Below are 23,721 nucleotides of genomic sequence, written 5' to 3'. Positions count from 1 at the left end.
CGAATCCACGCCCCCTGCATTGGAAGCATGGAGTCTTAACCACTGGACCGCCAGGGAAGTCCCATGTGCTAGGCATTTTTAATAAAATATTTTAACGTACTTGTCAGGTGGTAGACCCTGTCTTAAGACACTTGGGATATGGCAGTAAATAAAATCACAAAAATTCCTTTTGGATTATGAAGAGACAGATAATAAACGAATGCATGCAGTTGATGGTTATAAATACAAAAATAAAGCAGGGATGACAGATGGGGAGTGTCAGGCAGGCTGGCTGCAACTTAAATATTGGGGTCCAGCATGGCGTCACTAAGAAGCCTGTGTGGGTAGCTTGGTAAAGAAGTTGGGCCCTGCCCTCACATAGCTTACAGTCTAGTGATAACTGCTGCTCGGTGAGCACTTACCATGAGGCTAGGGACTCTGCTAAATACCTGTGTACTTTTCTTATGATGTCCTGGAATAAGGGCCATTATTTGCAGTTTCTCCAGAAGGAGATGGAAGCGTCAAGAGTTAAGTAAATTGCCGAAATGAACATAGCTAGTGGGACCTACATCTGACCCAAAGACCATGCTTTTGAACAGGGAATTATACCATGTCAAATGTTGAAATATCTGTTGTAAGGGAATTAGCCTATTTGTAGATCAGACTGTCTTATTTTGGGTTCTGATGGGTTAGGCAATATCTTGGATGGCTCATAGAGAGACTGATACCATGAGTTTCTCCTCTGCCCTCATGCTTGCTCTATTTGGAAGGCCTTGGGGTTGTGCCCTGTGGCCACAGCAGGGAAAGGAGCCGCCTGGTTACTGACTTGCATACAATGAGATGTGTTTGTTGTGTGTCAGAAGTTGACCTCTATTGACTCCAGCAAATCATTGACTACTTGAATTCCTGGCATTACATTTCAGTGATAGAACAGCAATTTGGCTGGCATGTGTGTCACTGTGTTCAAGAGCATGTTATAAATGCTCATATTCAGAAGGGATTGTGAAATGAGGGAAAGGTTGTAGTGCCAAGGTCACTGCTTATTGTGAGTATTTATTCCAAAATAGGCCATACCTGGTGTTTACAATTATTGCTTTATCATAATACAAAGTAAATGAGTGTGTTGGATTAGAAACCTTTAGAGAGGGCTGTGGAAAGGAGGCCAGGCGTTCAAGAGAGCTCTGTTCCTCTTTCGGCCCTCAGTGCACTTATGAGAAAAGTGGGGTGGTTTGCACTGACTGTTAAGAGTGTGGTGATTTTCAGCCTAATGTATCCTTTTCATTGAGTATTGATGGTTCTTTGTGCTTTGGTTAATGTCTGAAGTGTGTTTGTTGGTCATTAATATAAAAAGAGGCTATATATTTTATCACCTTTTTTTTTTCTTTTGCCCATGCTGTGTGACTTGCGGGATCTCAGTTCCCTGACCAGGGATTGAACCCAGGCCATGGCAGTGAAAGTGCTGAATCCTAACCACTGGACCACCAGGGAATTCCCAATATAACTCTTATTTTTTTTAATTGTCAGTTTCTAGTGATTTTTTCCCCCCCACTTCTTTGAAAAATGTTGATCTTGTTTTTACAAGATGATTTTCTTTTCTACTTAAGAGATAAGCCATGATTTAAGTACTTGGGCTGTAAAATTTATTTGCTTTTTTGAAGTATGTATCTTTTTCTATATGTGTATTTTAAGTGTACAATTCACAGACTTTAGAGATGGAACTCACTTAAATAGCCAGCTTACAGATCAAAATATAAGAAATTTTCAGCGCCCTAGAAGCCCCTCACCTTTTTCCAGTCACTTCCATCCTCCCCCACCAGGGTGAACGGTATCCTGACTCCTAACATCATATCTTTGTTATGCCTGTTTTTGTTCTCGACTTGAATGAATAATACAGTCTGTGCTCTGTTTGGCTTCCTTTACTTCCCATTGTTTGTCAGATTGAACCATATAGCTGCAGGTTGTTTGTTCTCATTGCTATGGAATATTGCATTGTGTGGATATTCCATAATTTATCCATTCTACTGTTAAAGACATAGATGTAGCTCCAGTTTATTCTATTATGAATTGTGCTTCTGTAAAGGTTCTCATGTGACTTTTGGTGAGCATCTGTAAGCATTTCTGTTGGGTATATATCGAGGAGTGGAAGTACTAGGTCACAGAATATGCATATACTGTATATTCGGCTTGAATAGTTGCTACCGAATGTATTAAAGTAGTTGTACCAATTTACATTTCCACAGTAGGGCGAGAGTTTGTGGATTTTACTTTTGTTATGCTGTTTTGGGGGTAGGTGAGAGGCAAATGTTCTTAAGTTCATTTCAGTTCATGTTTATCTTATGGGAAGGAATGGTTGTAGCTGTCTTCATGGATTCTTTGAAAGTGAAGTTAAATGTTTGTCTCCGTTTGTGTGCTCATTCTCTCCCCCTTTTCTTTGTCTCCCTGTGTATATATGTTATATATGTGTGTTTTATATGTCTTACACACATGATGTGTGTGTATACATATATATTTTCTTATAAAGGTACTACTTATGACTCTTAGACTGAAAAGCGACCTTGGAGGTCATCTAGCTCAGGCTCCTGCATCTCTCTGAATTAGCAATGATCCTGCTTAAGTCTCTGATGGAAAGCACCAATAGTTTAGGGTCATCCATTGCTTTGTTAATTAGCTTATGTTTTTTCGTCTTCAACGTTGCGGTGACATCTGCCTCTTTAACTTTCCCCACAAATGTCATGCCCTTTTACAGGTAGGGGGAAAACCCATGATGCTTATAATAGAGTGAAATCTCTTTAGGCAGAGATTCATGGCTATGTTTTAAACTGCACTTTTCAACATCTGCAGGGTTTGGTCTCTGAGCAATTTTCTCTGGGGAACTTGAGTGAAAAATCCCTCACGCAAAGTGGAAAAGAAAACTCAGGGCAAAATTACTTTTGTTTTTTCCTATTTAAGGTTTTTTCCCCCCATTTCCTGATTTATTTTCTGCCGTGAGCACGCATTGATTTTTTTCCCCCTTTTGATTGGGTTTAAACATTGTTTAAAATGAAAACTTACAAATGCAAATAACACATTTAAAAATTCAGACTGGGGCTTCCCTGGTGGCGCAGTGGTTGAGAGTCCGCCTGCTGATGCAGGGGACACGGGTTCGTGCCCTGGTCCGGGAAGATCCCACATGCCACGGAGTGGCTAGGCCCGTGAGCCATGGCCGCTGAGCCTGCGCGTCCAGAGCCTGTGCTCCGCAACGGGAGAGGCCACAACAGTGAGAGGCCCGCGTACCGCAAAAAAAAAAAAAACGGACTGTAATGAATAAAGTAATGAAAAAAAGACAACCTTGCTTTTTATAGAAAACTGACAATTATATTTCATGAAATCAATGAATATGGAAAAATCCTTCTGATGGATAATATACTGACTAAGGTTTCTGAACTTCCAGGTGGTATTAATATTCATAGAACTTTAGAATACAAATGAGTTTTTTCTAGTTAATAATTAACAATTTAAGGTTCATAGATATTACTAATGGATATTTTCTTTTTTCTTTACAGGCAAGAAGAGACTGATAGGAGAGTGAAAAATGTAAGATATATTTAACGGGACATTATAAATGGTTTTTTACTTACATGTTCTGTGAAAAGGTAGTGGGATCTAAAAATATCTGATATATTCTCTATCCTTTTTCTAAGTTTTGCTAGAAACAAATTCTAATTGTGTTTAAATATGGTTGAAACATGTATTTCTGACCTCATAGTATAAGAAGGTGGGTTAAATCTAGGGAGTGGGTCCTTACATGTTAGTAATGTGGTAAAGGCAAATGAATAGGCTATAGGATTTTTAGGAGAGCAAGTCAGAAACCACCAAAATCAGACTTTAAGGAAAAACACTAAATGTTTAAGGACTCTGGGCAATTGCCCAATGTAGACTTATATCTATAATATTCTGCATATTAGAAGAATTTCTAAAAATGTGACAGCTTTATTGAAAAACATAAGAGCTCAATATCATTATTAGGGAAGCTGAGAATTTTTGATTTTAAGTGTGCAGTCTGTAAGATTGTTGGAAAACTATTACTTTAAAAGTTTAATTTATGTTTTCTTACTGTAAATTTTCTCCTTCTTCATGTGTACCGGTAGAGTATAAATACCTGTTGGGGTCTAGGCTTTTGCTCTGAGAATGTGCTCAGAGATGGAAATCTAAGAAGAATTAACATTTTTAGTGACCCTTCTCCTTTACATAATTTAAAAGAAAATCTACTTTTCAACCATAGATACTGTCTTTTATCTAGAGTGCTCACTTGCATTTGAGCTTGCCATTAGTTACTAAATAGACTGATCTTGTTGTTTCATGGAATTTTTTTTTTAAAGGTTTTGATAACTTTGTACTGGCTGGGAAGAAAAGCACAAAGTAACCCCTACTATAATGGTCCCTATCTTAATTTGAAAGCATTTGAGAATCTTTTAGGGCAAGCTCTGACTAAGGTAAGGAAACTCTATCTATATGAGACAACTACTCTAACTAGTACTACTTCTCATCTTCCCCTTTCCCCTTCGTCTCTTTTTTCCACATGCCCTCTGCCTTCTTCTCCTCCCTCTATGATATATGGCGGCTCTGATTGGGATGGGTGGAGAGGATTGTTACTCATTTGCTGGCTTTGTAAGCCACCACAAGGAGTGAGTAAGTATTTCAGAGCAGTTTCCAGGGTATATGATATAGGTATGTGTATTTATTTCTTAATTTTAGGTAACTCAACAAAATACTAATTTACTTTCTTTCTTAGGCACTTTATATAACCTAACTCTTTCTATATTCATTATGAACTTAACCTGTAATAGAGAGGTGCTTCAGGGCTATTAAAATATATGGAAGTTACTCGTTTCTTTATCTTACTGTCTTGCCATGAGTCATTATATCTCAAGTGCCAGCGCTGACCAGAGTTGGCCAAATCTTCACTCATAATATTCAGATGGGAAAATTAACTTCACTGTGGGGGTATTTATGCAGGAGAATCTGCTGTGCAGAAGAAAATATGTCATCAAAATAATATATGGTCATCTAATTAATATTAGTTGCTTGATGTGTCTTTATGATGATTAATCAGGCATTTAACATTAGTCTCTGGCACATTGTAAGGGTGTAATAAATGTTAGTTACTATAATTGGAAGATAGAAATTTTAGGATGAAAATGATCACTTTGCCTATAACTACTCTGATCTCTAAATAGTTTTGCCTGAACCCAGCCACATACGTTATAGGGAGACGGGATTATAGTCTAGAAGGTTAGGGTATTCCTTCTGGATTTTTATTTTCTAATTGTAAAGAGTTGATAATACCCTATTTAAATTCCTTAAAACAGTTAATTCAGATAACAGTTGAGATAATACCATGCACAAGCATTGTACTAGTTGTTGAGAAAACACTCATACAAGGCTGATGACCCTTCCTTACAGCACAACCCTCTGATGTAGACAGATGAACAGGTAGGTCAGTGCAATGGAGGAGGGCAAGGCTCTGAAGGATGAATGTGGCAGGGATTTGAGCAAAGGCAAAGCCTTGCCTTACAGGTATTTCAGCTAAGAAAACATCCAGTTAAAAATAACGTAGGACTTTGGCTCTTGCATTAGTGTTCTCATTACAGCCTTTGGTTCTTTTTATGGCAGAATCTGACTCAGGTTGAATCATCCTAGTAGAGTGTTTGTGCTGGGAATGCTTTATTCGAGGCTGCTTCCTATCACCAGTATCAAAATCAGAGTAGATGCAAAAGAATTTTCAGGGACTTCCGTGGTGGTGCAGTGGTTAAGAATCTGCCTGTCAGTGCAGGGGACACGGGTTCGAGCCCTGGTCTGGGAAGATCCTGCATGCTGCAGAGCAACTAAGCCCGTGCGCCACAACTACTGAGCCTGTGCTCTAGAGCCTGTGGGCCACAACTACTGAGCCCGCATGCCACAACTACTGAAGCCCGTGTGCTTAGAGCCCATGCTCTGCAACAAGAGAAGCCACCGCAATGAGAAGCCCATGCACCACAACAAAGAGGAGCCCCCACTCGCCACAGCTAGAGAAAGCCCACACAGCCATATGACCCACGCAGAAGACCCAATGCAGCCGTAAATAAATAAATTTATAAAAAAAAAAATTTTTCATAGGTAAAACTATAGTTGTGGTTCCGTTCCATTATTGTGGAGTGTGGAGAGCCGTAAGAGGTGGGTGAATATATGAGCTGTTTTGCATCTGTTCTGTTAAAATCAAAATCATTGTGTTCATCAGACTTTTCTCCCTTAACTAGATAACGCTTAATGGCCAATCCAAAATATATATTAAAAAAAATACTTGCAGTAAGCTGTTGACCCTTAGTCATCCTATAAGTTGTAGGTGACTCATTTTAGGTGACTTGTCAGAGTAAAGTCCTTGGTGGGGGTTTGGGGGAGGAACCAGGCAACGGGGCCAAACTTAGGTTCTTTTATAACCACGGTGGCACATCATCATTATCTTTGACACTTACGAGGCCAAAAATCATCTCCTTGAGTTGAACTCTAAGGCTTCAACAAGTGTGTGTCTAAGAAACCTGGTAAATCTAAAGATTTACTTAGAATTTTAAAACCTATATTTTTTAAGAAGTATTTTGGTGGTACCAGCTCTAAGCCCAGCTTCCCTACCCGCTTGGAAATAGGGTACAAAGCAGGCACTTTCATTTTCATGCTAGGATGTCAACTCTAATTCCAGGGTGTGTGTGGCGTCCAAAATATATGAAATCTCACATAAGTCTACTAGACCCTACTGGCACTTAAGCATTTGTCAAACAATTCAACCACGAATTAACATCCAGTCTTAGCCAAAAGTATGCCTGAGACAGCTGCTAATTATCCATTGTAAACATTCTTTCTTCAGCTTTTTATCATATCTTGAGAATGTTCCTAATTAAAAGTTGAAAGAATAGTACAACAAATACCCACCTGTGTTCCGTCGGATTTAATCATTAAACATGTCCCATATTGGCTTTATTTATGTATCCATCTGTGTTTTAATTAATCATTTCAAGGTAAATTGCAGACAACTCACCCCTAAATGCTCAGCATGCATCTCTTAACAGTAAGAATATTCTTCCATATACCTGTGATGTCTACTAGACCAAAGAACAGTCATGAATTCCACATTAGTTAATATCCAGTCTATATTCAGAACATCCCAATTGTCTCCCAACTCTCTTTCATAGCTTTTTTTCTGAATAATGATTTAATGAAAGTTGACATATTACATTTGGTTGTTAAAGAACCTAGGAGTTCCTGGGGCTTCCCTGGTGGTGCAGTAGTTAAGAATCCTCCTGTCAACACAGGGGACACAGGTTCGATCCCTGGTCCGGGAAGATCCCACACGCTGTGGAGCAGCTAAGCCTGCGTGCCGCAACTACTGAGCTCGCGAGCTGCAACTACTGGAGCCCGCGTGCTGCAGCTACTGAAGCCCGCGTGCCTAGAGCCATTGCTCCGCAACAAGAGAAGCCACCACAATAAGAAGCCCGTGCACCTCAACTAGAGAAAGCCCGCACACAGCAACGAAGACCCAAAGCATCCAAAAATAAATAAAATTAAAGGAAAAAAAAAAAAGGAAAACCCTCTGCTTTAAAAAAAAAAAAAAAAAAAGAACCTAGGAATTCCTATCTCTATATTAGTATCATCACCTGAAAGTAACATTTCTGATTTTTACTATAGTAACAAAATTACCTTCACCATATTAAAAAAAATTATAGTTACTAGCTATTCATTGAGTACTATGTATTAGAACTATGCTAAAGGCTTTATAAATTCTACTTACATGCTAATTTTAAAAAAGTCCGGTTGTATTTTGCTATTAACTTTCCTAGAGGAATGTTAGTTAAAGATGCTTATTTTAGTAAGTTCTATATGATTTACAAACCTATGGTTAATAACATTTACATATTTCTATATAGCTGTTATATGAGCTAAACAAGTATTTCATTTAGATCCAGGGAAAATGTTTTATATTCAACAAACAAGTCTACTTTCCTTGGTTCACATCTAGGTTTTGAGTGAAAATAAATGAATTTGTGAAGTGTACGCCTGCTATTCTTGCCCCTCTCTCTTTTAAAACTTTTCTTTCTGTTAAAGAACTTTGTTATGGCTTTTTTGTTTATTTAATAAAAATGAGCCCTAATATTTCCTGGAGGTAGGCTGAATATAATCTTATTAACTTTTCTCCTTTTGGATATCAAAATTAAGGTTGGCTTTTCTCATTGCCTCCTTTCATGTTTATTGCCAGAAAACTGTAGATAATAATTGATTTTAGCCTTTGAATGTTACTCTAATTATTAGCTTTTCTTTTATTAAAACGTTCCCCCTTATTATTACCTTATTAAATAATATTGAATACCTCCATATAGTCACATGAGTGCCAAGTATTAGTTGTGGGAAAACATTTACAGATGTATATTCTGATTTTTATCAGATTTTTTCTGATATTTAATGGGGGAGTCTCATTGCCTCACCTATCAAATGCAGCACAACTTGAACTATTGCAAATCAATAAGCGATAACTGATTACACTTTTGGAAGTTTATGCTAACTTACAAGTCTTTAAAAAATGTTCTTCAGGCACTTGAAGAGTCCAGCTTCCTGAAGAGGAGTGGCAGAGACAGTGGTTACGGTGATATCTGGTGCGCTGAGCGTGGAGAATTTCTTGCTCCTCCAGGCAACTATAAGAGAGAAGATTCATTTGAAAGCTTGGACTCTTTGGGGTCTAGGTCATTCACAAGCTGCTCCTCTGATATCACGTTGAGAGGGGCACGTGAAGGTGAGTTACATTTTGGACTGGACGGTTTATTTTTATTTCTTTGTGTATTGAGAGAAAATTGGGAATTGGAGAGAGTAGAAAAATGGAGTGAAACTATTGAGGCAAAAATTTCGCCAAGAAGTATATTTTTGTAGAGATGGAAATATAATTGGGGGTGTCTTTTCTTTCCTTCTTTCCTTCCTCCCTCCCTCCCTCCCTTCCTTCCTTCTCTCTGTCTCTCTTTCTGTCTGTCTCTCTTGTTCCTTCCTCACTATATTGCTACTAGAGGGGTGATAGTTTCACTTCTTTTAATCTTCTGTTTTTAGAGGAGTTTGGGGAAGAGACAGTTAACTATGACCTGTTTTATCAGCGATAATCTATCCTAATTCTTTTCTCTCCAGATTTGGGTTTAATAATCTCTGCCTCTGAGGCCTAGTAACTGATATATCTAAACATAAAGAAGAAAGTAAATAAGATTCTATAAAAGTCTGTTCTAGCTCCTGAATAAGCTTTCTTTCCTTTTCTTACTTTTCTGCAAAAGATAAAAAAAAAAAAAAAACTTCTAAGAAAAAAACAGGAAAATATTTTAATAATTATCTCTACCTAAGAAAAGAAATGATTGATATCTGTCATGATAGAATATGCTAAACTTTGATTAAGTAACAACACTGGCATTGTGTTAGAAAACATCTTTTGCGTCTGTCAGGGTCAGAGTAAACCCAGGACAAGTGTGAAAGGAACGTGTTAATGAAAGTTTCTGTTGTGGGAAGGAACTTTCTTTCAAAATCCCAATATTGTGGTCAAATCTGTTATTTAAATGCAAGTCTTTTTCCCCTGGCTATTGGGTGGTGTCAGAAATTTCTGACTGTATGCCTCTCGCAATTCAAATTGACTAGATTGAAACCACAAGTGAAGTTTCTTGAACTATTTCTGTGCTTCCACCATCAGCATGAAAAATTGAGAGTTCTGGTTGTGAGTTTTTGCCGGATTGTTAGAGAGTTTACTTTGCTTGTTTATTTTGATGATTATTCTTTATTTTAAGTGTTTTTCCTAATGTTTTTTTTTTTGCGGCCTAATGTTTTTATTATAAAAAATTTCAAACATCAGCAAAGTTGGAAGAATTTTACATGAATACCCATGTACCTGCCACCTAGTTTTACCATAACATTTTACTGTGCTTGCTCTATCACATACCAAGCTCTCATTCTCTGTGCATTAATTATCCATCTTATTTTCTGAGGCACTTCAGAGAACATTACACTTGTCCTAAATGCTTCAGCATGCAATCATTAGCTAGAATTCAACGTTTATTTGCTGTTGTTCTTTTTTTGTTTTGTTTTGTTTTGTTTTTTGGGTTTTTTTTGCGGTACGTGGGCCTCTCACTGTTGTGGCCTCTCCCGTTGCGGAGCACAGGCTCCTCAGGTACCGTGCACAGCCAGCCTCTGAGAGCTCCGGCGGGAAGCATGCAACATTTGCAAAGTTTCTTAACAAATACACAGAGGCAGGAAGAAAAGGGCAGAATGGGAGGCAGCTGAAGCTTGTATCTATCGTATCTATATCGTATCTATTGTAATGTTTTGTACCCTCATTTCTTCCCATGTATTTAAAAGAACAAACTGACTTTTTTTTTTTGAGAACAGATTAGTGTTTGTATCTATCTGACCTTGAGGTGTATCAAAGTGTATTCTTTCAAATTTGTGTGTAAATGATGTTGAATCAAAATACAAGGTTCCCAATATTTCCGTGACCACCATCAGAAAAAGCCTCGAGTTCTGTGTTCTCTTAATATTTTGGGGGGACATTAGAAGTCATTTGGTCCAACCTCATGTGTAATGTGTGATTCTTGCTCATAGGGGTCTCACAAGGATCTATCAAACTTCTTTGTGCTTTTTGCATCTCTTTCTTTGTCTTCCCTTGTCTCTCGCCTCACAGAAATTTTGGGTGACTGCATGATTTATTTTAAATGACTGAGTTTCCCTCGAACTACATTCAGATCTCGTTTTAGCCACCTTTGACTTGATTGCTAGATTTTATTCACATGTATTCCGTCAACAAATTTTATGACAAATCGTTAGGGCAAGGAAGACTGGGAAGAAAAGGGGTTCAGCCATAAACCAGGACTTTTTCTGCTTAGAATGTGCAACAGTGAAAGAATGTACTGCATGCATCTCCAGTATGCAAAGCAAGTTCCTCCTGATGGGTCTTATCACAACTTCATGACAAATTTCTAAAAATATTCCCTGCAGTTAGCAGTAGAGCACTGGGTTTCCAAGGGAAAGACAAAAGCAGGCATGCTGTGTGGGTTTCAGTTGGACGAGTAATCTGGAGAGTAAAGCAAATTCTTGTGCCTTTTTTTTTTTTAATAGGTTGTGAAAGTGACACAGATTCTGAATTTACATTCAAAATGCAGGACCATAATAAAGATGATATGTCATATCGAAGGATTTCGGCTATTGAACCAAAGTCCGCTTTACCATTTAATCGCTTTTTACCCAACAAGGGTAGACAGCCATCCTATGTGCCGGCGCCCTTAAGGAAGAAAAAGCTGGACAAAAATGAGGATAACAGAAGAAGCTGGACAAGCCCAGTCTGCATAGAAGCCGATGGAACATTTCCAAGGTACTGGGATGCGAGCTGATTGTTGAATTTTAAAATTCAGTCTGCTTTGTGAATTTGCCAGGATATTTAAATTTGGTAAAAAGGAATGGTCCTTAAAATGTATTTCACAGATAACATAGAACTTCATTAATGAAGTATTTCTTTTACTTACCTATATTTTTAGTCATCCGTATCTTGAAGAGATTTCTTCCGTTTTAGAATGTCAGCGTATGATTTGCCGGTTCTTTTTTTAGATGCATGCCTTTAGCTCACTGGTTATCTTTCAGCTTCCTGGATGACTTACGTTGTTCATTGTGAGCTCTGCTGTGTTACTTTCTTCCATTATTTTTTTTCTGTGTTGACTGAGCTCAGTGGACACAAAAAGAATCCTTTTATTTCCCATCAAATCAGCAGAGCAAAGCATGATTTTTCGAATCCAGATTCCTATCAGAAGGAGGTGTATGGTTCTGAAAGTGGATCAGACTCGGAGGAGGAACGGAGGTTGCCGGATATAGTTTTGGATGACTTAGCCAACCGTAGATTCCAAATGAAAAAGAGGCCCGAGGGTTTCATCTCGAAAAGCATCTCTCCTAAGTCTTGTGCACCAGTCTTTTCTCCTGCTGACCCATTAGCCACTGAGCTATACAGAATGACGAGGTCAGAAAAATTTCTCTTGGATTGGAATGTCTATTATGCTCTTGATTTTTAATATGTAAAGTAACACCCCAGATGGTTTGCAATTTGTCTCTCTCTTTTAACACATTTTGTAGTTGTCTTTGGCCCTTCTGTATCAAGCTCTTCTCTAATTAAAATGAGATGCTATTATAATGCCTTAACTTTGTTGTAGGAGCTGGAATGATGAGACTGATGAGAATGGGAACTAATTGGCTGCATTCACAGTGTAAACTTTGTGAGACAGAAAGCATGCCTCTTGTGTTCTGTGTCACAAATTGCTCACGCGGTGTCTTAACTGGTTGGATGTTTTGAACAGTAACGAGAGGAGAACTTGGGGCACAAACGTGGAGAACTGGCCAACAGTACAAGAAACTTCAGACTCCTCTTGTTATTTGGAAGAGGCAGAAGAAAAGACAAGCATACCCAACACTGTAAGGGATGATCTTTATGTGCGAAAGCTAAGCCCCATCATGCCAAGCCCAGGGAATGCTTTTGATCAGTTTCTTCCCAAATGCTGGATCCCAGAAGATGTGAACTGGAAACGAATAAAAAGGGAAACTTATAAACCATGGTATAAAGAATTTCAGGGCTTCAGGTTTGTCTCTGTGCATGTTTCTTTTATTCTGGTGTCCACTCAGTACCCTGGCTGGGTACATTCTGTGTGTGCTTTTCATGAGAGAGGTTAATTTCCCTTCAACATCTGTAGAATTGCTAACTGAAAAAACTACTGTCTAAATTTAAACTTTAGGATCTGGATCGTAAAAAGTCCTCTCCATAGCCAGAGCTTGACATTATTTTTAGTCGCATCGTTCTCCAATTCTTTGTCTTCTTTTCTCTTTCCTTTCTCTACGTCACTCCACGGTAGAGGGAATTCAGACTCTGACGATGAGGATTCAGGCTCTGACAGAAGCTCCGCCATTTTTAGTAGAATACAAAAAGCAGATCATAGGCTAGACAGCAACTGTCAAAGATGTTCACTCTTGCTGGAACTGGCTAAGAAATGGACCAGAAACTCCCGGGACACCCATGCAGCCAGGAGAACTAGTGGTGCTTCAGATGAGCCCAGGTGTACCTGCCTGCATGAGCCCGCCTGCTTGGAGTCTGGCCTGTGACGCCTGTGCCAGCTTCTGCTGCTACTTTAACCTCTGACCATGATGTGCTGAGTCATGAACACTTAGGCACTTAATGTGTAGTTATAAAAGCATAACGTATGACATCGTGCTTTCTGTACAAGCATGTGAGCTTGAAATTCTATAGGATTAAATATTCTTTAGCACAATCACGTACAAGAGAGTATATAGTTACATGTGGCATAGACAGTTCTTGGGAAAACCATTTTGAAAAGGCTTTTTAGGCAGTTGACCTAATTTTACAGTTGTGCTATGTGTGGAGCTGTGGAGAAAGGAAATAACTTATAGACAGACACTGGGACAGGCGAGACTGGTGGGAAAATGCAAAGAGAAGATTCATAGGAGTCTTTAATAAAGCTTCAGAGCATTTTATTTAATCTGCTGACCACCTGTGCCTGTTGCATAAAGTGCTTGTTGCTCAGCTCTTGAAGATCATTGCTGCTTCTCTGGGAGGGGACTTAGGTCGTTGTGGCCAATGGGATGAGGAAGGGGTGGAAGGGAACACTGTGTGTATCAGGGAGCTTCACTCTCTTCCCGTTCTGGCCCCATCCCTTGGCCTCAGTGGTGCCCACTGAGAGATACACTCTGCTCTTATTCCTTTAAATGGTATCCAGGAAAGTCATGGATTACGGCATTAAATGCTGGTCTTTCTTCCCAGCGAGAGTCCCTCCCATGGCCCCCCGAAATAATTCACCCACAGTGACTGGCTAGTTGGTCTGCTACCTAATTACCTTTTCTCCCCAAATTTAATAAGATTCTCCCTTCCTTTTTCTTTTCTATGCTTCAGTCAGTTTTTACTACTTCAGGCCCTCCAGACATATTCTGATGACATCTTGTCTTCTGAAACACATATCAAAATTGATCCCACTGCTGGCCCAAGGCTCATAACACGCAGAAAGAATCTCTCTTATACACCAGGATATAGACCAGATGACCTGGAGATGCCAGCCCTGGATCCTGACTTAGAGAATGATGATTTCTTTGTCAGAAAGACTGGGGCTTTCCATGCAAACCCATGTGTTCTTCGGGCTTTCGAAGACTTAAGAAGGCTTTCTGGGCAAGACGATCCTGTAGAGCAAGATATAATACTGCAGTGTAGGGAAGGTGAACTTGTACTTCCAGACCTAGAAAAAGATGATATGATTGTTCGCCGCATTCCAGCACAGAAGAAAGAGGTGCCTCTGTCGGGAGCCCCAGATAGGTACCAGCCAGTCCCTTTCCCCGAACCCTGGACTCTTCCTCCGGAAATTCAAGCAAAATTTCTCTGTGTACTTGAAAGGACATGCCCACCTAAAGAAAAAAGTAATAGCTGTAGAGTGTTAGTTCCTTCCTGGAGGCAGAAGAAAGATGACATGTTGGCTCGTAAGATCCAATCTTGGAAGCTGGGAACTACTGTGCCTCCAGTCAGGTTCACCCCTGGTCCCTGCAGCGAGGCCGACTTAAAGAAGTGGGAGTCCATCCGGGAGGCCAGCAGACTTAGGCACAGGAAACGGCTGATGGTGGAGAGGTCAGAGTGTGTTTCTGCAAGGATTTGCTTGTCATGGATGGTCTTGTGTGACTTTTCTTGTGTGAGAAAGTGGCATCGTGTTGCCCAGCTCTGCATGTCATGAGCCATTTGGAAGCTTCCTGTAAAACATTGATTTTGCTTTGAGAAACCTTTAGTCTTTGTGTGGAAAAAGTGCAATTCCATATTTGCACATCTCAACATCCCCTCTCTGAGACCTGTTTAAGAAGGTGTATACACAAATGTTGCCCTTGGCCTTAAGGATGACTATGATACTATTCTGCCACATTGACGTTTCACGAAAATGTTTTCCAATTATATTTACAGACTTTTATTCTCACGTCCAGGCATTTCTGAAACAGTCTGGTTGTTTGGTTTTACATGTTTCTCATATTTCAGAGTACATGATTTTTGTGTAAAAATTTCCCTTAAAATATGGCATTGCAAGTTTCATTTAACTTGATTTTGATTTTGACCTAGACTTCTTGGACTATCGATGTGTGACTTTTTATGGTTTAAAGTTCAGTGCAAACATTATTAAAATGCATGAATGTTATTTGCTGTCTGCTACACTTTACATGTATGTAATTATGGCCATTTTGATAATGAGTCTGCATTTATGTGTTAATGCAACTTGCTGTTTTGATGACTGTTCAGTTTGTTGAACTTTGGGATCGACAAATATTGGGTTAAATGAAATTAGTAGATCTAAATCTAACTTATTAGTTCCTGGCAACAGGAAGCTTTTTTAAAAATGGGTTTGTTGGTTCAGAGGGAATCAGGAAATTCTTTATCTTAATCTGAATTCCTTGAGATATGAGATCAATGAGATTTTGAGACATGATCAAGAATGTGACTGAAGAAACAACCTTTTGAGATTTGTCCATCTCTAGTTCAACTCTTAAAGATGCTGATTTAGAAACTAACACAACTAGAAAAAAATGACTTTTAATTTTTGGTTTTCTGATTTCTTAGACTCTTTCAAAAGATTTATGGTGAGAACGGGTAAGTTTTGTGGTTCACAGTAAAAAAAAAATCTGCATTTTCTTTGTCCTTTTTGTAATACGTCCTTGCACTTCTATCCTGGCATGCCACTAAATGGGGGTGCTCTGTGCTGTGCATGAGACTTAAAAAATGGGAAATCTTTCTTAATTCTTAATCTTAAACCAAATGGTAATATTTCTGTCTGAGTGCCCAGTGCATGAAGTCCTATAGGACAGCAACAGTTTGTTTATTAGAAATCGAAAATTCAGGCCCTTTTTTTTTTTTTTTTTTTCTTAAGGAGTTGATGAAAAGTCACAAAAACACGTGCCTGAGATTAGGTGTATTTATTTTGGTATCTGATTGCTGCATAGACCAAACCTCTCATTTCTGGATGTTGAAGCCCAAATAACTACGTTTTAGAATATCTATGATGGAAAGAGAGTATTAGCATTTACTTTGAGGTTGGAATGCATGCAGTTGGCATTATCTGTGTACTCTCAGTTCAAGGGGAGCTTTGTTAGTTGGGATGGTGAGTGGCATTAGTCTTCCCTTAGTAGGATTTGGAAACACTTTCAAGATTCCTGATTAGGGTAAAATTTTATAACATGGCTGTATTATAAAGGCAAATCAGACTTCCAAAACTGCAAAAAAATTAAAATATTGGTAGTTTCCAATATAGCTGCAAGAACTATATTTAGAACTAATTCCCAGTTTTTGTCTACATTGGTCCTCTGTGTCTGAGGATGCAGATCCTGGAGCCAATCCCCCTCGGTTACAGAGGGGCGACTGTCCAGTTGTTTAATTCTAGTCACCTGGTAGACATAAAATATGATAAAAATAATTTTCTGGAAGTATTTTCCCTTTCTAGAATAACTGAGTTAAAATAAATACTTCTTTACTTTTAGTACACACTAACTATGTAGACTTAGTCATTCTTAGTGCAGAATAACCAGCTGGCTACATCTTAATATTTTATATCAAACTTTCTGTAACTTTGTGAACCTACCTGCTAATACTTTTTGATCAAGAAGAAAATTTAAGTATGTCAAATATTTTAATCTGCCTAAGCCTTTTCATCTCTAAGGTTCTCTAATTTTCAATTAATTAATTAATTAATTAATTAATTTTTGGCTGCGTTGGGTCCTCGCTGCTACGCACAGGCCTTCTCCAGCTATGGCGAGGGGGCGGGGCCACTCCTCATTGTGGTGTGCAGGCCTCTCATTGCTGTGGCTTCTCCTGTTGCGGAGCACGGGCTCTAGGGTTGCGTGGGCTGCAGCAGTTGTGGCTCGCGGGCTCTGGAGCGCAGGCTCAGTAGTTGTGGTGCACGGGTCTACCTGCTCCCGGCATGTGGGATCTTACCGGACCGGGGCTCGAACCCGTGTACCCTGTTTGGCAGGCGGATTCTTAACCACTGTGCCACCAGGGAAGTCCCAGGTTCTCTGATTTTGATAGCTTTGGATAATTTTGATAACGTGGAGATCTTGGAAGGTACTAAAAATTACTATTTAAAGCAATATAGCCATTCTAGATGTCAAAGATGTAAAGGAGCGATGGGCAGCTAATTTCAAGTACTTCTCAGCCATTGATTTTAAAAATCAGGCTCCCAGCATGCTTTAAGTGTGCCTTGCAAAGGCACATTATCTCCTATCCAGTTTCTCATGTGTGCTTAAAGCGTTTCCATCAGGGAAGGTGAACAAGGCAATTTTTAGCATGACACTTAAGCATCTGCTAATCTCAGTTCATCATGGGAAAGCTGTTTTAACTTGATAAACAAATCTTTGCAGTATCAAACATTTTGAATGATAAGTTTCAGAGGAATTTTCTTTGGTAAATAAGGCTTTATGATGTAAGCAGGTTGTTTTTCTTGACGAGGATACATATACACTGAGTACAAGTGCTTCACGCGAATGTAAACCTGTACAGCTATTCCAATGGCTCTACCTGTTCCCTCTCAGGAACACACTGTATGACTGGGTTAAGGAAAGAAGAGAAAAACCCAAATGCTGAGGCTCAGCAAGCTAAGGGTTTTCCTGGGCCAGAGCCAGCAGCAGCAAATGCCTTCTGTAGACCGTTTCAAGACCGTTGCTGCTTGCATAGTACACTATTTGTTTTAAAGGCTGTTCCCCATGCCGTTTACTGCCAAGGTAACACAAATAAAGCAAGGTTGTCTGTAAATGCAGACTGATGAATAATGCATGACTTGTCAAATAATGGAAAGTAAACAGATATATCTTCAGAAAACTGAAGTGCATTTTAGACCACTTGCAATTAAAATATATTATTTGGGATTAAAAAAAATTCTCTCAGTTACCAGTGTTTTTCTTAAATTGATCTGCAGTGAAAACAAAAAAGATTTAAATTGGATTGAGTATAGACATTTAATCTAGAATTCATCTCATGTTTATAAACATGTTTGTAAATGATTATAAACACGAAACAAGTGATATTTCTGGGTGGTATTCCTCTGGATATCGTGTATGTTGTCAAGCTTGGAACACTTACCTGGAAAAATCATTATTGCTCAACATCCTGTGATGGAAAAATAACTGCCTATAACATGAATGCTTTCTTTTTGGTAAGAACCAGGTTAAAGAGAAATGTGCCTCACCTTTTGCAGGCTTCGATTGTTCATTTCTGGCTTGCTTTTTATTTGGCATTTAATACTTCTCACTTTATTTTTAGTAAGACGCTTTGTATGTGGCAGTCATTTTCTCACATGTGCTTTTGTGTTGCATGATTTGTCTTATGGTCCTGTGACATTTGAAAATTTGGTTATGATGCCTCTTGGCAGAAGCTGTTAATGACAAAGAATTTGTAATGATATATAGCTATAATTTTGTAATATGATTAAGCCATTGAGTCTACTGCCAGTAGCAACAGGAAATGAACATTGATTCAAGGTGAAGTTGTAATCAAAGACAACTAAGACACGTATATTTTACTTGTGGGGTTTTGGCCAAAAAATTCTGTAGAACTCTAAGACACGTAAGACAACAAGAAGGAAGGAAAAACAAAGTTGATGTGAGTTACTTTCTGAAGATTTTGCCCCCAAGGGACATTCAGCAATGTTTGTAGACATTTTTGATTGTCACATTGGGTGGGTTGAGGGGAGCGTTGCTACTGGTATTTAGTGCTTTTATAGCCAAAGATACTGCTAAATGTCTTACAGTACACAAGATTGCCCCCTACAATAAATAATTTTGGGGCCCCAAAATGTCAATAATGCAGCTATAGAGAAACACTGATTTAGACTCTAAACCTATAAAGGAAAAGTCTCTTATGTTATCTTATCATTATAATTTATGGTAATTCTAAAGCCTCTTACCCTGGTTTTAGCATTAATTACTCTTCAGAGAATTCCTACAACACCTAATGGAAATATATTTAGAGGTGCATAAATAGGTATATTCTTATCTTCCCTTGAAAGGTGGGGACCCCAAACTTAGCATCATGGAATTTCTGTTTGCCATATAAGGTTATCGGTGATTTTATATTTAGGAAATTTTGCTACATGTTCCTTTTTGATCCCTTAGTTCCTAGATATTCATCTATAAATTTCCTGAGATTGTGTTCTAAAAAAATATCGTAACACTAGTCCCTGCACTGTGGGAAAAGAAAATAAGATTTTAGTGATCTTGTTTTATAATCTACTCCCTTTTTCTTAAACTTCCCCTTCTTTCTCTCTTCACCCTACATGCTATTTAAAAAAATTCTATTCAACTGAAAATACAACATAATAGACCTGTAGTTTTTTGGAAAAATCCAAATGCAGTTTTAAATTGGAGCTTTTGCAAATAAGGAAATACAAGGGTAAATGAACTGCAAGGGAATTATTTGCTAGTAAATAGTATCTCAGTTTGCAGAGGTAGACAGGTAGGTGTTATGTGCATTTTAGAGATGTGGAGAGAGAAACAGATGCCACAGCTTTCCCAAGGACCTGCAGCTCCTGAGTTGCTAGAATCAGACTAGGGTTTCGTACAATGAGGTAATCCATGGAGACTGCTCGGCGGTTGTTGTTGGCACACAGTAAGCCCTCAGAAGTTTAATATTATGCTGTTAACTCTGATAAGGAAGGAAAGAATTCTTCATGATCTGGCTGAAAGACTCTTACACTCAAAAAGTTCTCGATTTTATCAGTGTGGCCTGGGGTGACCTCTCTAATTTGAAACTGCTTTGGGAGTTAGTTTTCAGTAGATCTCTAATGAGCATATTTGCCTTAATAAGAATAGTTGGTGTATAGCACCAGATGGTTATTGAAATGCCATCAACATAACCTGACCCATTATTTCTCCTAATGACTCCTTCCTGGCTTAGCAGACAAGGAACTGAGGCTGAAAAAAGTTAAGTGGTGTTAGGTGGGGGTGAAAATTGGTGCCTCTGCTGGGTCTTACTTCCCGTCTCATTCTGGTGCCTGGCTCAACCTGTATGGAATGTGCCAGGCTTTCTAGAGGTAACTCTATCGATCCCAGGGAACACAAGGGGCTCATATTCCTGCCTTCCACAGGGACTTGTCTACTCTAGCCGTTGTTTGACTTACTTTGTTCATATTGGGGGGACCTCCTGTGTGCCAGGCTCTGTGCTTTGGGCTCCCCGGAGGGTGATGCAGCCTTTGCCCATGGTGATACCATGTTTTCTGAAAAGACACATGTTAAGGTTTCATAGTGCAGGAGGGTGAGGGCTGAAAGGGTCTGGGCCAGTTGAGACTGTCCAGCCTTCCTCCCACCAAAAGATTACTTAAAATATTTACATTTCCAATTTTGTTCTGGAATTTATGTAACCTCATGTGTTGGGCATCCACATTCCCCTCGTACCTTCGTCCTGAAAAAATTTTCTTTTTAGTGAGTCTGTTATTGTATTAGTTCATATAGCCTTATTCTTTGCAGTTATGACTTGAGTTTATATTCTCAAATCATATGATGATTTTTATATAGTCATACCTAGTTAATTATATATGATGTTAACAGCTCAATATATAATTTCATATATGTACTCATATATGTAATTCCTTAATATTCTTGAATAAATCCTATAAAGCTTTCTATATAAAACTTTGGGGAGGAGCCACAATTTCTTACAAAATTAGAAACATTTCATAGCTAGTTTATTTTGCATGATTAAATATGCTAAATCATACCTCATTCTTACCACAGATGTTAAATGAGTGTGTCCTGCATGCCCTGTTAATGTGTTTTCCTTCCAGGCAGCATGTGAACTTGTGAGGGAGGAAAGCTAAACATGCATGCATGCTTGCACACTACATATGACATAATGCTGAGTGTTAAGTGCCACAAGAATGGTATAACTAAAGCATCGCTTTTTGCAGGAAGACTTTATCAAAGTGGGAGAAGATTATCTAGGTCATTAGGACATTTACGAGCACCTACCGGGGCTGGGCACTCTTTTTAGGCACTGGTAATACAGCAGCAAACAAGTCAGACAAAATTCCTGCTGTATAATCTTACAGGGCGAGGCAGGTGATGTGTAAATAACCATACAATTCAGATGGTGATAAATGCTATGGAGAAAACGAGGGATAATGTGAGTCAGGGGAGAGGGGCATTAGCTCGTCTTGTAGGGTGGTCAGGGGAGGAAACCCCCGAGGTAACATTTAAGCAGCTGACGGGAAGTGAGAGATAAACGATGTGCATATTCGGTTGAAGAGCATTCCAGGCAGATTAAGAGCAGGGAGGAAAGAGGTTGGGCCTGAGCAGGGAAGCCAGTTGGCTGGAACAGTGTGTGTGAAGGGGAGCTCAGTGGGGACAAGAGCAGAGAGGTAGGCAAGGGGCCAGGTAGTGTCAGACATTGAAGGTCTTGGAAGAACCTGCTTTTAACTCAGGTGAGATGAGAAGAAACTGGTGGGTGCTGAGTGGAGTCCTGTCACGACCTGAGTGCAATTTCAAAAAGGTCCTTCTGGCTGCTATGTTGAGAATACGCTGTTGTGCAGAAAGTGGTGGAAGCAGGGAGACTGATTATTGTAATAATCCGGGCAGGAGATAGGAGGGCCTGGATCAGGATGGCAGTGGTGGAGGTGGTGAGGAGTGGTTGCCCCTAGATATATTTAGAAGGTAGAGGGACAGGATTTCCTGATGGGATCAGTTATGTATAAGAGAATGAGGAATCTGGCATGACTTAAAGATCTTTGGCCCAGGGCTTCCCTGGTGGCGCAGTGGTTGAGAGTCCGCCTGCCGATGCAGGGGACACGGGTTCATGCCCCGGTCCAGGAAGATCCCACATGCCGCGGAGCGGCTGGGCCCGTGAGCCATGGCCGCTGAGCCTGCGCATCTGGAGCCTGTGCTCTGCAACGGGAGAGGCCACAGCGGTGAGAGGCCCGCATACCGCAAAAAAAAAACAAAAACAAACAAAAAAAGATCTTTGGCCCATAATATGAAAGGATGGAGTTGGCTTTTGTTGAGATGAGGAAGATGTGAGACCATGTTTTTGGTCTGTCAAGTTAAGTTTGAGTTGCCCATGAGACTTCTAAGCAGAGAATGAACAGGAAGTTGCATGCACCCAACCAGACTATAGTCTTGCAGGGATCCTGAGGAATGAGTGGCATTTAAAAAGGCATATATACTGGTGAAGGGTTTCTAAGTTGGAGGGAAGAGTTCAGGAGAGACCTTTACTGGATTTGGAGCCTGGGTGATAATTTAAGAAGCTTTTAAAAAAGTCTAGGTAAGAGTTGACTGTGCTCTGATCTAGGGTGTTGGCAATAGAAATGGAAAGAAAAAGACACTGAATAAGAGGACTTGATAACTAGGGAGAAGGGAGAGAGAAAGGTGAAAAATGGTTCTTCGGTTTCAAATGTGGGTAATTGGGGGCAGGTAGCATCACTGATAAGAGGAAAAGCAGGTTTGGAGACAAAATTGAGTTTGGCTACATCAACAATAATCATGTGTTTAGTAAGTTACCATTTACAAAATCCTTTCTAGGTATTATTTCCATTATCCTTTTACGGTGGCCGTGCAGAGATGTTTATTTAACGAGCAATTGGAATTGATTCAGACTGGGCCTAGGCCGTGGATTTGGGGGAGTCATTTACATAGAGAATGTAATTGAATTCCTGAGCTGGCTAAGGGCAAGCATGTTATTAAAAAAATGTGGTGATGGCAAAGTCTTGGGGAAGGCAAACTTAGGGACTCAAGAAAGAGAGGGAGAGTTACTTAAATAACTAAAAGTGGAGTCAGTTACAGTGAAATAAAAATTTAGAAAGATTGGTAGGAAAGAAGATTTTGGGCACCCCACGTTTGAAAGCTCTGTGTCTCTCTCTTCTTCTCTCGTTCCTCCTAGCTGCTACTCAGTATTCAGATCTGACACCTCTCTTTCCTGGAGGCCTCCCTCAGTCTCCCTTCTCTGGTGTAGCTCACCATACCCTTCTGTGTGCGTGTACAGCACACGTGCCTCATGGGCGGCACCCCACTCTCCTCAAACTACCCTAACTTGAACTCTTTGACACCTAACCCGCAGTACGTCCTCACGGCAGGGGTCACACATGGACAAAACGAAAGCTGCCTTAACAAAAAAGAGGATTATAATAGAGGTTATATTGTAACTGGCTATTGGAAACCACCTGTGGTCTTTGAGACCAAGCCCAGTGCAGTAGTGGGGCGGATGTTATAGAATCTTTGAGAAGCAGTGGCACATTTATTCCTGGTATTGAACTTGAGGAGAAAATATCAGGTAATCGTTAAATTATTTAATAAGTGCTCAGAAAAGGCAGCCAAACCTTAAAAGATTATCTCTGGGGGAGATAGAAAAATAAAGACAGGTGATTCTAGGGACTAATAATTATTTTTTTCCTAAAGTAATCTTTTTCTGCATCGACTACCTAAATATGAACATTGGATTATTTTTTCAGACTTGTTCAGGGTTCATTTAGCTGTTTTGTGAAAGAATTCACGCTTGACTTGAGTGCTAGGCTCTTGTTTCTGCGTTTTGGAAAAACACCATTTATCTCTGTAGTGCTATTTCTGTGATATTATCACGAAAGCATCTAGGTAGTACTGCAGAATTTTAGATGGAATTTCCAAATATAAGCCCAACCTTCCAGTTTTACCTTAAATCCGGTCACATGAACCTTG

The 23,721-nt window shown here is 39.5% G+C and overlaps 1 protein-coding gene across 12 annotated transcripts in view; it reads left to right on the top strand.

The window, feature by feature from the left end:
• The window catches only part of LMO7 (LIM domain 7), a 200,895-nt gene that overhangs the window by 138,050 nt on the left and 39,124 nt on the right, over window positions 1–23,721 (top strand). For 6 of the 12 annotated variants that reach the window (XM_027116061.1, XM_027116058.1, XM_027116057.1 and 3 more), the window contains 6 exons: window positions 3,522–3,552; window positions 4,338–4,451; window positions 8,575–8,773; window positions 11,119–11,371; window positions 11,762–12,007; window positions 15,635–15,664. In XM_027116061.1, coding sequence (XP_026971862.1) covers window positions 3,522–3,552; window positions 4,338–4,451; window positions 8,575–8,773; window positions 11,119–11,371; window positions 11,762–12,007; window positions 15,635–15,664 — 873 coding nt within the window. Of the gene's footprint in view, window positions 1–3,521; window positions 3,553–4,337; window positions 4,452–8,574; window positions 8,774–11,118; window positions 11,372–11,761; window positions 12,008–12,341; window positions 12,621–13,942; window positions 14,663–15,634; window positions 15,665–23,721 lie in introns of all 12 variants that reach the window. The other 6 variants (XM_027116064.1, XM_027116062.1, XM_027116066.1 and 3 more) reach the window with 5 other exon arrangements.

The sequence above is a fragment of the Aethalodelphis obliquidens genome, unplaced genomic scaffold (assembly GCF_003676395.1).
Source record: "Aethalodelphis obliquidens isolate GAN/ISIS:26980383/991018 unplaced genomic scaffold, ASM367639v1 scaffold15, whole genome shotgun sequence".
In the NCBI taxonomy this organism is placed as follows: domain Eukaryota; kingdom Metazoa; phylum Chordata; class Mammalia; order Artiodactyla; family Delphinidae; genus Aethalodelphis; species Aethalodelphis obliquidens.
The sequence above is the reverse complement of the archived record's forward strand: the minus strand, read 5'-3'. Positions and strand labels throughout refer to the sequence as shown.